The sequence below is a fragment of the Dermacentor silvarum genome, chromosome 1 (assembly GCF_013339745.2).
Source record: "Dermacentor silvarum isolate Dsil-2018 chromosome 1, BIME_Dsil_1.4, whole genome shotgun sequence".
Lineage (NCBI taxonomy): Eukaryota > Metazoa > Arthropoda > Arachnida > Ixodida > Ixodidae > Dermacentor > Dermacentor silvarum.
The window spans coordinates 47,519,715-47,531,850 of NC_051154.1; the positions used below are offsets into that span (position 1 = coordinate 47,519,715).

The 12,136-nt window shown below is 54.7% G+C and overlaps 1 protein-coding gene across 4 annotated transcripts in view; it reads right to left on the minus strand.

The window, feature by feature from the left end:
* Positions 1-1,886: 1,886 nt before the first annotated feature.
* The window catches only part of LOC119462282 (nuclear hormone receptor E75), a 64,561-nt gene continuing 54,311 nt past the window's right edge, over positions 1,887-12,136 (minus strand). The window contains exons 1-6 of one of the 4 annotated variants that reach the window (XM_037723627.2): positions 7,242-7,510; positions 6,573-6,661; positions 5,240-5,384; positions 3,984-4,222; positions 3,266-3,665; positions 1,887-3,172 (exon numbers count right to left, since the gene is read on the minus strand). In XM_037723627.2, the coding sequence (XP_037579555.1) occupies positions 2,262-3,172; positions 3,266-3,665; positions 3,984-4,222; positions 5,240-5,384; positions 6,573-6,661; positions 7,242-7,332 (1,875 nt within the window). In that variant the 5' untranslated portion in view covers positions 7,333-7,510 and the 3' untranslated portion in view covers positions 1,887-2,261. Of the gene's footprint in view, positions 3,173-3,265; positions 3,666-3,983; positions 4,223-4,428; positions 4,615-4,682; positions 4,863-5,239; positions 5,385-6,572; positions 6,662-7,241; positions 7,511-12,136 lie in introns of those variants that run through there. The other 3 variants (XM_037723635.2, XM_037723641.2, XM_037723648.2) reach the window with 3 other exon arrangements.

Below are 12,136 nucleotides of genomic sequence, written 5' to 3' on the forward strand. Positions count from 1 at the left end.
TCTTTCCTGGGCTGGTATTGCCATTCTATACCTACATCTACTGATCACAAATGTGTTCATCAATTCTTAGTGGTCGTGTGAGAAGCCCCGGCTAACGCCCTTTTCATCGTACGTGTGAAATAATGCAAGGAAGCATATACGTTCAGTTCACAACGCAACAGTCCCTGTCATCTCATGTTTGATGATACGTCGTTAACATGTCTGCTATTACCGCCGCGAGGGCTACATTATTCTGCTGAGTGCAAGATCGTGGCATCGTATTTCGCCCACGAAAGCAGCATTCACATGACGTCGAATTGCAATTATGTAAATACATTGAATCAGGTGCAGGTAAAGGAAACGCATGTGGTGGAGGACAATCTTGAGTGCTCGCAGCTCGAGAAAGCTTGCTCGACGATTATTCCATCTGCGTCGTTGACCATGCATCTTTACTTCCTAGGCTACAGGCAAGTGCACAGGTTCGTCGCTTAACTCAAGTCGCCCCTAAAAAAAAAAAAAAAAAAAAAAAAAAAAAAAAAAAAAAAACATTTTCCTCTGTGACATCGGAGTAAATTAACTCTGGGTCCCAGCACCTTACGGAGGCCTTTTCGCTCTATTTATTATAAGGTTAGATAACCGTCAGAATGTCGCCTGTAACTGAGCAAGTAACTTAGCACAATAAAAAACACAGACAGAAGAAAGGGAGTCTTGTGTCTGTTTTTTTATTGCGCTAAGTTACTTGCTCAGTTATGGAAGACAAACTAGCTCAACAATTAATTCTTCTAGTCTCCTGTAAAGACTGACAGACGGTCGAAAACTCGGCGGATGCGTATTGCCAACATTTATACGTTTAACCTCAGCGGCCACAACGCTCTTGCAATAATACCACAAGTTTCAAAGGCTAGACCGACTTACAACCATTTGAATGAATAACATTTTGTTCGATACCGCCAGCATCGAAGTTGCGGCAGGACCCCTGCTGCAAACACTCAGGCACTCTTTCTGAGGGAGGTTTGACGCATGAGTTCAACATTTCATGGTTGAACTGGCAGTTTAGGACCGCAAAATTTTGTCATACCGATGGTGATAAGCGTTGCGTTCACAATACGTACAGCCAAAACTTCAGCACCGCGCTTAGTCTTGTGTTATGATAAACATATCAAGTGTTTTTCCGAGCGTGAAAGAAGCCCGCGAATACACGCAAAGTGCCTCGAGCGGCCAGTCGCGCGGCAATTCTGCGAGTATTCGCGGGCTTCTTTCACACTCGGAAAAATACATCTATGTAGCACGTACTGAGCAACAGAAAGCTGTGTAGGGAGTTTTTCATGTTGGTCTACAATTTTCTCATTGACACTTTGACAATTAGGACAGTACTGCTCGAGTTAGATAATTAATTACAATTACCTAATTAAATCTCACTAACAAAGAAATTGCTGGCGGCTACTCCACTGTACTGGAAACAATACGGACTAAGTTTGCTTCGCGTAACGCCGTTCCTCTCTTTTTTAATTGTGCTGCGTGATAGCTGGGACACCCTGTATATATGGCCCACTTGCAGTCATCAACTACCTGGCACTAGCACAGCTGTGCTAGTGCCAAGTGTTCCAGAAGCTCTCTCAAGAACCCACCACTACAATGCACTGCAGCGATAACTTTTGACAGCATCATCCCACATGGTGTCGCCGTGCATAAAGCGAACAGGGAATAGCCAACGCAGGTCGCGGTGCGAGGCGATACGCACGGCGACGGGCGTCAGCTCTCCAGCCGCCAAAAACAAAAGCAATAATCTTAGTTGGAGCAGCAGGGGTTACGGTGGGCCGAGGTCAGAGGCCCACTGTTACCCAGAGCTTTAACTACGCATTTTCACAAGGCTCCAGAACTGACGAATAAGAGACAATGCAACAGCGTCAGGCTGTACCGTTCCTTTTTTTATTCTTGAAGAAATGGCTTGAAAGGAGCCTTTGTACAGAATGATGAAACGGGAGAGTACCGACAACACTCTAAAGACAGCATCACCGGACATGCACACACACATGCACGCGCACATACATACGTTCGATAATTTACAACACCTTGCTAAAGACGAGCTCCATAAATAATGAAAGCACACCAAGACAGACACACAACAGGGAACAAATGATTGCACATAATACTGGCTCCCGCAACAGCAGCAGCGCCATCGTGGATGATGTCCACCATAACTTATATTACCCTTCTGTACAGTCCTCGCGTGATAAGTTATGCGTCCGTGCGCCCTATGTACACTGGTGGGGGGATGGGGCCTACGTCTCTGTCTTGAGCGGCGGCGTGGGGGGCTTCTTGGATAGGTTGAGCGGCTGCGGCCCGTCCTGGGTCGGGACTAGGGGCGGGCTGGGCTGCGGGCTGTATGGACAACGTGGCGGCGAGCCCCAGCCCTGGAAGAAGCCCTGCGGACCCTCGTTGCGCATAATGATGTTGTGAATGAGGTCGGTGCGCTTTAGCTGTTGCTCGTTCAGGAAGCGCGGGGCCTGCTGCAGCCGTCCCACGAGTGTGCTGTGACTCGAGGCCAGGTCTGCCGAGCTCGAGGCGGCCTCCTTGCGCACAGCACGGAGCTTCTTGTGGTGCCTGTACGCCTCCTCCATGAGCTGGTGCGGGCTGACGAGCGGCGGCGCCTGCAACGCACGCTTCAGCACCGGCATGTCCTCGTCGGCACGGTCCGGCTCGTCGGCCGCCTTGTCGTCCAGCGAACGCGGGCTCGAGCACACAGATGCGCTGGGCGTGCAGCAGCCGGGCTCTTTGCCGCTGTCGATGCCGGAGTCCGTGGGCGAGTCGAGCCGGCGCACCTTGGCGAACGGCTTGGCTGGGCTGTCCGGCGAGTAGTCGGTGCTGCTTGAGAACGAGCCCGAGCGCACGGGACTCTTGGCACCATCTAGCGAGTTGGTCGACGAGGCCACTGAGTGTGGGCTGGCCGGGCTCCAGTCTTCGGACGTGCCCCACTGCTCCAGGTATGGGGGCGTCGCCGGCTCCATCTTGTAGGCCAGCAGCTTCTCCGAGTGCAGCGTGTTGAGCGTGCGCAGGTCGGGTACCTTCTTGAGCAGTTCGGCGCAAAGCTGCGGTCGGTCGGGGTGGCCCGCGGCAACGGCCTTTTGCAGCACCTCGCTCAGGCGCCGCTGCATCTTCTGCACCAGGTCAACGTTTCGGAGTCCGGGCCGATCTGTGCAACGACAAGAAGGGGAAGATCGTCACTTGAGGTCGCTCATAAAAGCGCGCTGACAAAGTGAGGTTCTGAGCGTGCGGCAATACTCACCGGGTGCAATGACCACGACGGAGCAGAAAAGCCCCAGCTCGGCGTCCGACAGGCCCAGGGAGTTGAGCCGGTCGGCGAAGTCGAACATGGAGTCAAGCAGGAACCGGGCGTTGCTGGCAGAATGGAGCGACTCGCGAAGTAGCACCTGGCCGTTGAGGCACACCATGGAGCTGCTACGGGTGTCAAACATGCAGGCCAACCGCACCAGGAGTACTTCGAACACGCCAGCCTTGAGCAGCGTCACTTGGTCATCTTGTGCCAGGAGACTGAAGCCAGGAATACGCTTCGCGAACTCCACCACACCGCGGATTGCAGGGGAGAAGCGTTCGGAGAAGTCTTCCATTAGCCGCGGGGCTCCATTGCCTTCGGCTGGTTGCGTAGTAGGGTTCAGCGGACATGCCTGCAGGCAAAGCGGCGAACAGAAATTTAATCTCCGATATCAATTTTATTGTTGTGTTGTGCACACACACAATTTTATAATATCGACAGGTGGCTCGCGCTTGATGAGAGCGCGTGTCACCTGGCGCCACTGCGATTCACTTCATCCATCACAACAACCCATGTGACGATGTCAGGCAGAAAAAAGCTTTCGGGCCTAAATTCCAATCGCGGCATACCATGAACTTGCAGCATGCCCACACTGACCAGACCTCTGTGTGAGCTAGCTAGCGCGTTCGTGGTACACTCACGAATGACCAGAAGAAGCAAATTTACTTACCAGCTGTGGAGGGCACAAGGTGTAGACGGGGTGGGCTCGGGCGCGCTGCAGAAGGGGGGCAACCTTGTCGCTGGTGAAATCGCAGGTCTCCTCGTGTGCACGCACCACAGTGTCAAATAGCCGCATTTCATCTTCCAACTCCACAGCCAACGCCTTTTCTTGCGAGCTGGCGTTCACCTTCTGCATAGCAGCGAGGATCTTCGCCTTCTCACGCTTCGGCACTCGTCCAAACCTCACGGCTGCGTGCGAAAGGAAAGAAAAATGGCTACAATTAGACACGCGCACTCGGAACCCCATCACATTTTCTTTTCTTCCGCTAATGAACTCTGCGGAACCTAAAAACTAGCGAGACAAGATAGACGCACGTCGGCGCGGCAAGCATGTTAATCACACAATACGCTCATACCGTCGCCCGATCGAACGGCGAACCGAAGCGACCACGTACCTCGCATGGCCATCCTATCGCAACGCGCGAGAAACATGCGGCACCGGCACTGTCCCGGCGGCGACTCCGGCGAACGCGCGCGCAACCGACACTTCCGAGGGCACGCACACGCGGAGCACGCCGAACAGCGTCCGCACTGCTCTCCGGCGGCGAACGCGAGACTCGAACGAGCGCGACACCGCGCGGCGCAGTCTCCCCGCTCCCCTACGCTTTTCCGATCAACAGATGGAACAGTCTCATGGACACAGGCTTACGTTTGCCGTCGACATAGTACAGGTAACCCGCGTTCCCCGGCCTAGGATCCGGAGCCATCATCATGGTCGCACCAGGCCCGCGGTCCGAGCTCTTGTGCCTACTGCGTATCGGCGCTACCCATCGATGCTGCCGCCACAAGGAAGAGCGCCAAGCGCCGGTGAAATAACGTCACTCCTTTTCCGCTTTCCCTCTCTAGCTCCTGCCCTTGAACTTGTTTAATAACGCCCGCGCGGCGACCTACTTCTGAGTCGACCTTGACGGCGCGCCATCTACCGCAGGAAACAGTCAGCTTCCGACGTAGCCGACCGCTCTGCCATCTATCGGGGTAGTAGGCAAATACTGTTGTCGATACGCAGCGCCCGCGAAGTTTGCGCTATGGCGGTCTGCCAGGTTGTGCCGCGGCGGATGAAAACAGCTGCCTTACAACACGCTATGGCTGACACAGTAACACTTTTAGGTCAAATGCACCGGTATTATGCGGAGAACATATGACACGAGGCCAACTACAAACACATAGTTTGCCGTTGTCTCGTGTGAACAATCAAAACGCACTTACCATCACGAGACATGCCGACTGCGATGCATTTCTTGAGCCTGCAGTACTGGCACCGGTTCCTGTTGATACGTAGGATTGAGCATTGTTGATTTTTGGTGCAGGGTCGGTACTGAATTTTCTGCTGGATGCTCCTCCGGAAAAAGCCCTGCAAATAAAAACAAACAACGCGTTTTTGTTTAGCTTTCGGAAGGGTGCGATAACTGGACTCGAAGCTTGCAAACGGCATACCCCCGAAACACACTAGTTACGGAGCGCAGTGTACTAAGTGGCATTGGAGCCGTGACAATAGCACTACGAAAGCGACACAAAAGGTCCGGCGTAGCCGTGCTCGCAGAGGCCAAGTGCGGCACCGCTTTCCGGGGCATGTGGAAAGCACCAAAACAAGGGCCGCGCACAGGAAGTGACCGGACGAGCAAAGCTTTCCGCGTCCCAATAGCTTCGTTTTGTTTTTCCGACGCTCCGAGGAGAGGAGGGTTGTTTTGACCGTGACCCCGGCGTCGAAAAAAAATGGCGCGGTTCGATGACCTGAAGGGCGTTCAACCCGGCCTGGCGAAGAGACGGCCAATAACTTTCCATCTCCGCTGACGGCAGCCAATAGGAGCGCGCGGCGGCCAGCCAATGGCGGCACCGGAATATGTGATTTTGGGTCTCGCGGGAGCATTCACCTCCTAGAGTTGAATGAACGCGTCAAGGACACACCTGCTCGTCGCTATGGGAACGGCGAGGGTGACGGGCCGCTCTTTTGGGGAACTGGAGCAGGGGACAAATTCTGGGGGAGCACGAAACTAGTTCACAAAAGGGACACAGAAGGCTTCGAGGCGAACAAAGCTGTTGCGAGCGCTTTGTTCGCTTCCTCGCCCATGGGTGCGCCCGGATGAGAGGAAATTCTTATAAAACTTATGGGTCAGGCCGGGTAGTGCACGGAAAGTGAAATACTGGGATGACGTCACTTGCACTCAAGCTTACTCTTATAGGAGGTACATGTGAGTGGCTTGTGAACAAAACGTCATCTCTCACAAAAATATTTTTACGTTTGTTTCAATGCTGTCACACATACACACAACAGGCATTGCGGAGCTTTTACTTGTCTTAACATAAGAACATATTCGCAGGACGACACTTAACACATGAGCTAGTGCGAGCAAGTGTGCGAAGCAGTTGTTTGCACATACACTTTTGTATATTCCGCTGTGGTCATTGCAGCGACACAAACAACTGCTTCGATGTAAGACATTTTGACGGCTGGCGCCTTTTATCTGCAAGTATCTGCAAAAAAGTGCCTTCCGTCGTAAGATTCTCAAAACGGCTGCCACATTTGCGAGAAAACGCTCACCTTGCATCCTTCGCAGGAGTGAACGCCATAGTGGAAGCCACTGGCCTTGTCCCCACATACTCGGCACAACACGGTGGTCCCGTCGAATTCTGAACAAGGAAGAAAGAAAAAAAAGACGAGCAGGGGTTCAGAGCGGAGCTCACTCGGCGATGTTTTGTGGACGCTCCCCAGCCTGCTCCCCATTCCCCACGCCGGCGTTGCCAAGAGCAACCAAGATGGCGCTCACGCGGCGCTAGCTCACTCGGTCAACGAACTCGCGGGGCGCGCGCTTTCTCCCTCTCCCGAGCCTGCACACTGGGTCAGTGAACTCCTCCGATAAACATTTTTTCGTCTCGTCGCCATGGAAACCCGCGGGTATTCGGGTCAACGACTCTCGGGGAACAAATGTCCCTAGGAGCACGCCGCTCGGAGCCGCACGGCGAAGCCGGGGCTTCGCCGGCGACTTCGGGCGGCACGGAGGCGAGCCGTCGCCGGAGTCCCGCTGCCAGCGGCTGGTCGAGCCGCGGCGGCAGCGTACAACTCCGGCGGCTGCTCGGTTCGCGCGACGACGCAGCAAAACCTTACTGTTTACGGGCGGCACGCAGGAACATCATCACGCCAAGCCACACACAGACGTCGGTGCGTAATCCTGTGCGCCAAAGACGACGACGAGGCCCACGGAACACACACCTATTTTGAGATCAGCGTCCTTTCGCTCGAGCTGCTGCTGCTGGAACGGCAACGTCGCCAGGAGCTGGAGATCCTTCTCGGTGAGAATCATGGCGAGCGAGCGGCGGTCTAGCACATCCGTTCACGAGAGCGCTCCGCCGGAGAACTGCCGCTTCCTTCCGCTCCTCCGAGTGACAGTGAAAGTAGACGGGCGGCAAACCGGTTTTGGCGCGGCCGACGACGCAGCCCGACTTGTCGGCGCGGAGAAAGCAGGCCAAATCGTACAGCTCAAGTTCACCGCTACTAGTTTTGTGCGCGGGGCTCCGCTCCTTCCCTCGCCATGTTGATTGACGTGAGCGCCGGCGAGGGCCAATAGGAGCGCGCCGCGCCGGAAGCTGATTGGCCCGGCGGAACTGCGCCCGCCCCCTTAGGAGTTCGATGACCCAGCCACTACGCCAGTGTGTCGCTAACCTCGCGTTTTATGGATCAATATTTGGTGTCAACGCTCCACGTGAAATACTTTTTTCAAGGGTGCAAACTTCCCGCTGCCACAAAAGCGGCTCGGTCACTGACATGGCAGCCATTGCTGTGGACGGACTTGTCTCCGCCCAGGGGCCTGGGCCCTGGGCTCCCTCGGAGTCGCCTGTGTGTGTGTGTTTTTCGTTTGTTTGTTTGCGGGGTTGTTATCCTCTCCACTCTCTCTCCCCCTCCCGCCTTCGTTTTCTCCGGTTGACGCGGCGCCTCAGGTCAGGCACCCGGAGCTCCGTGTTTTTCCTCGATGCGCGGCTGCATAGCAGAAAGAAGCGTTGCCTTTCCGAGTTGCCCTTTCTTGGTGCGCGGCGCGGCTGAACCCCGTGTGACGCGCCTTAGGCCTAGGGCGCGTTCCACGTCGCACCTGTTTCTCGCGGCGCTTTCGGCGGCCGCTCGGCGTGTTTCGCGCGACATTTGATTTCTCGTCTTCGGCGCGCGCCGCACTGAACCCTTTATTATTCAGCGCAACAGCGGTCGCTGTTATTACTCGTTGCCGTGGTGCATTCAAATGTTTTTATGCTGTTCGGTACATGCCGCCCTTAACGTAAAAGGAAATACGTTATTGATGAAGTGGATATGCAGCTGCCAGTTGACGATGAACATAACTGGTATTTGTATTCCTTTTGACTTCGTACTTGCCACATAATTTCGTTTTCTAGCTCATAAAATATTGGCCCTGCACTTCAACCACGCTTACTTCAACTCACAGCGCAAACTATTTACGCAACGTTTCATTACTATAACTGATATCTAGCAAAAATATTTCATGATTTCAGCACTTATGGAAGCATCGCTGCTATGTTATTGAAGCTTGTAATACCAGAAAACGCACGTTGTTCCGGAAACCGATGACCTGGTGTGTTTGTTCTCGTTGATGGCTTCAGCTAAAAGTCTGATTGCGTGCTCATGTGTTCATTCACCGGCGCTTGGCCGCAACGGGCCCCCTTATCGGTTACTAACGCAGCTTCCCGGCTGATAGCGAAGCGGCTTCGCGACGCTTGTCTTTCCTTTCTTGGACGCATATTTTCGCCCTCGCGTTATGTACCAGCTGAGAGCCTCCCGCGATTACCTGTTGTTTTCCGCAGTACCAGGGCGAGCGCGATCTTAGGTAACCAGCAGGAAAAAGCGCGCGTTGCGCAAGCGTGCGCGGCGTGCCGAGCAAGCTCAGAGTTACTCGAAAGCGCTGACTTGGAGCCGGTGTCCAGAGGTTGGGGGGTCCGACAAAGGCGCCTATTTCGAGGAAGGCGGCCGCATTTTTGCGGGTCCTTTTGTGTGCCGCCTCCGCGCTGGTTTTTGTGAGCGCACCGCCACACCCCTCCGGCTTCCCAGAACTCCGGCTATGGCCCAGTTCCCCTCCTCGTGGGGCTGACCCGCGGGAGAGCCCGTTCAAGGCCGTAGGTCGATGCACTGGCATCGGCTGACCTTGGACGCCGCTCGCCTGCCTCGCTCGGCTGGAAAGCCTTGAAACTCGGTCAGAGAGACCCTTGTTGTGTTTTCGCGCGCGCGCGTCCCCAGGTGCGAACGGAATGCGGCCCTGGCTTACTGGAAAACCCTGGCGCCTTTCGCCGGACAGTCCCGCCCGCGCATTTCTGACGCTCTCCATGCCACCAAGGTTCTATACTAGCGCGCGTCGCGGCACTTAAGTGGCCCGATGGATGCCTGCGATTCCTCCATATGCGTAGCCACTTGGCCAATGACATCGTCTCAAGCGAGCCACACGAAACTCTAAACAAACAGTATGAAGCGCCCATATTTGTTACGTTTGATCACATGATTGGTCAAGTCACCGCAAGAGTAGTGGTGCACTCTGAAAAAAAAATAATAATAAAGAAAGAAAGCTGCCGCTCAAGGAATGAGAACGGCTTCCAATCCAACAAAACTGTAGTTATATTTCTACGCAGCCACGTTCTTTCTTCGTCAATTAACTAGGAAAAAAAAAAGCGTATCGCACAATTCCATGCACTCTTTAGAGACAAAGAAAGGAAATGGATAACAAGGCTCTGACTGACAAAGAAAACCTGAAAGATTATTTTATTGGCAATATCACATGTACACCTCACGCATTTTTATGAATTTAAGAATTTCCATAACGATGCAGTCGCTCTAGTCTTGCACAGCGACAGCACGCTACAATTTTGTAGCGATTCATTTCCTGCCTGCGAATGAAACGGGGGCAGCCAGTGCGTTTCTGATCTCCGCAGCTCACTCAATCAACGCGCCCCTCCGCGAAGCGCGTTCTCGCTATGCCCCCGAGTCTCGGCAATGAAGGCCATCTTGTGCGGGGTTATCGGGGCCGTTCACAGGACGCCCAACTTTGCCTACACGGCGCAAATAGCCTTCGTCTTCGCACGGGGCCTGGGGGAACGGACCAACTGGGTCCTATCTGGTGCCGCCAGCGATACGGCCCTTGGTCTGTCCCAAAAAGTGTGGGAGCAGGGGCCACGGCGGCAGTGGCTGGAGCGCGTGCCGACGACCTTGCGGAAGCAAGCGCCCCGCGCGGTGACCGAGCAGCTCGGTTCGTCGTCCGGAGGAAAGTGAACCCGTCACTAGGACAACGCTCGCGCTTCCGGCCGTTGACCGGCCCCTCTCTCGCCACCACCCCCCTGCGGGCGCCTTTTGTCAGGGCCCGAAGATAATCGCAGGTCGAGGAACTCGATCCCGCCGGCCGCACGAGGAGAAAGTGCGAGAGCCGCGCTCTGAGCACCCCTCCTCGCCACGGGGTTCCGACCCGGGTCTCGACTAGCGGCCTGGCGCGAGCGAGGCCCGCAATTCGCGCAGCTCCGTTTCATGGAATGTTTCAGATGCATACGTACCGCTGCTAGAGAAAATAAGAGTTGACGCCGTCTGTGTTGTTAACTGGTTGCTGCAGCGTATGGGTACCCGTTGCGACCATTATTTGCAGCTTCAGGCTTCCAGCGTACTTGCGGGCGTCTTTTTTGGACTCTGCATATTCGCACCTCCTAGGGCACCAATGACATGTGCGTGCCTTTGCTGACTCCTTGCTGTGTCCGCCGCTCTCTATATTACACGCTCGTCTTCCCGTACAATTTCTCATCCCGCCCCAAGAATCCCAATATAATCCCACATGCGCCCAATAATACGTCTTGGGTGCGGCGAAATAAACGCTACAACAGTTGGCCTAGCAAAAAAACAAACAAGCACGATATCACACCGTCGCTTGCTGTCAAGTCATTGAAAGCATGCGCCCAGCACAAAATGTGTTCGATATCACAGCTACGATCACTATCTGAAGCCGTGAGCTTTCCTCACAGCCCCCCTCCCCATGACCGCGCAATTTTCCGCGGATGCAAGATTAACGCTCGGCGAAATGGGGAGTCAGCCAGAATACAGGGACAGGAAGTAAGAGGACGCGCGGTTCTCGCCCCGCTGTGCGCGGACAGGCTTGGCGGCGCTTGCCGCATTGTCTGCGAGTGCGCAAAGTGGGTGCGCCCCACTCCTCCCGTCCCTTCTTTGCAGGGTGCGAGCGTCTTCCTGGGCGCCTTGGTCGACGACTTCCTCTGACACACGGTCCGAGCCCGGCGGCGCTCGGACTTCCTCCGGCGGTGCCCACCCCGACATCTGCGCGCACCCAAGCTGCACATGCTTCAGCTGTTTCCAGAGCGTTGCACTGGCTGCAAACGGCAGTGAGCACATGTCCGTGTCGGGATGCTGCAGCACCTTCCTCCAGATCGTCAGTCCTTGTTTGATTGTTCTCAATCGCTCCCACCCCCGCTTTTTCTTTTCTCTCTCTCTCTCTCCTCCTGCGACGTTGGCCGCAACGCTATTCTCTCCCCTGGGTTGCTGCCGTTGTTTGGACGCGTCGAGTGGTTCAGTGACCTCAACGCGCCCGTCGTGCTATCGGCACTCGAGTGAGATAGGCGCCTGCCCTCCTTATTTAGACCTGAGGCCGACGGGCTGCTACGGAGTTAACGACTTTCACTGAAAGGGGTTCCTCTATGTGCACGGCATTGTAAAAATTAGGAGGAACAATTGGTAAACGAGAACATGACAGCGGCCGCGTGCAGGTGAGAGCCGGACGAGGTGCCAATACCGGTTCCCCACGTGTTCCATGGTATTTTAATGTAACCGTTGACCGGACAGAAGTGACTAATTAGAAACGACTCAGTCCCCCCCCCCCCTCTTTATTTTATTCAATTATCCCCGGCCTGGCTTAATCCACCAGCGAACGGCTTTCATTTTTACGGCCCAGACGTCATGGCTTTTTAAAGATTGCGTTTCGATGTTCCCCCTAACAGTCCACTAGATTTCTCGTTCGGAGTTGCCAAGCCAGGTGATACTCTCGACGTTATCAGTTACAGCACAGCTGGATTCCAAACGGAAAGCCAACAAGTTCGTTGCAGGAAAGCAAGTGCACGAGAACTAGA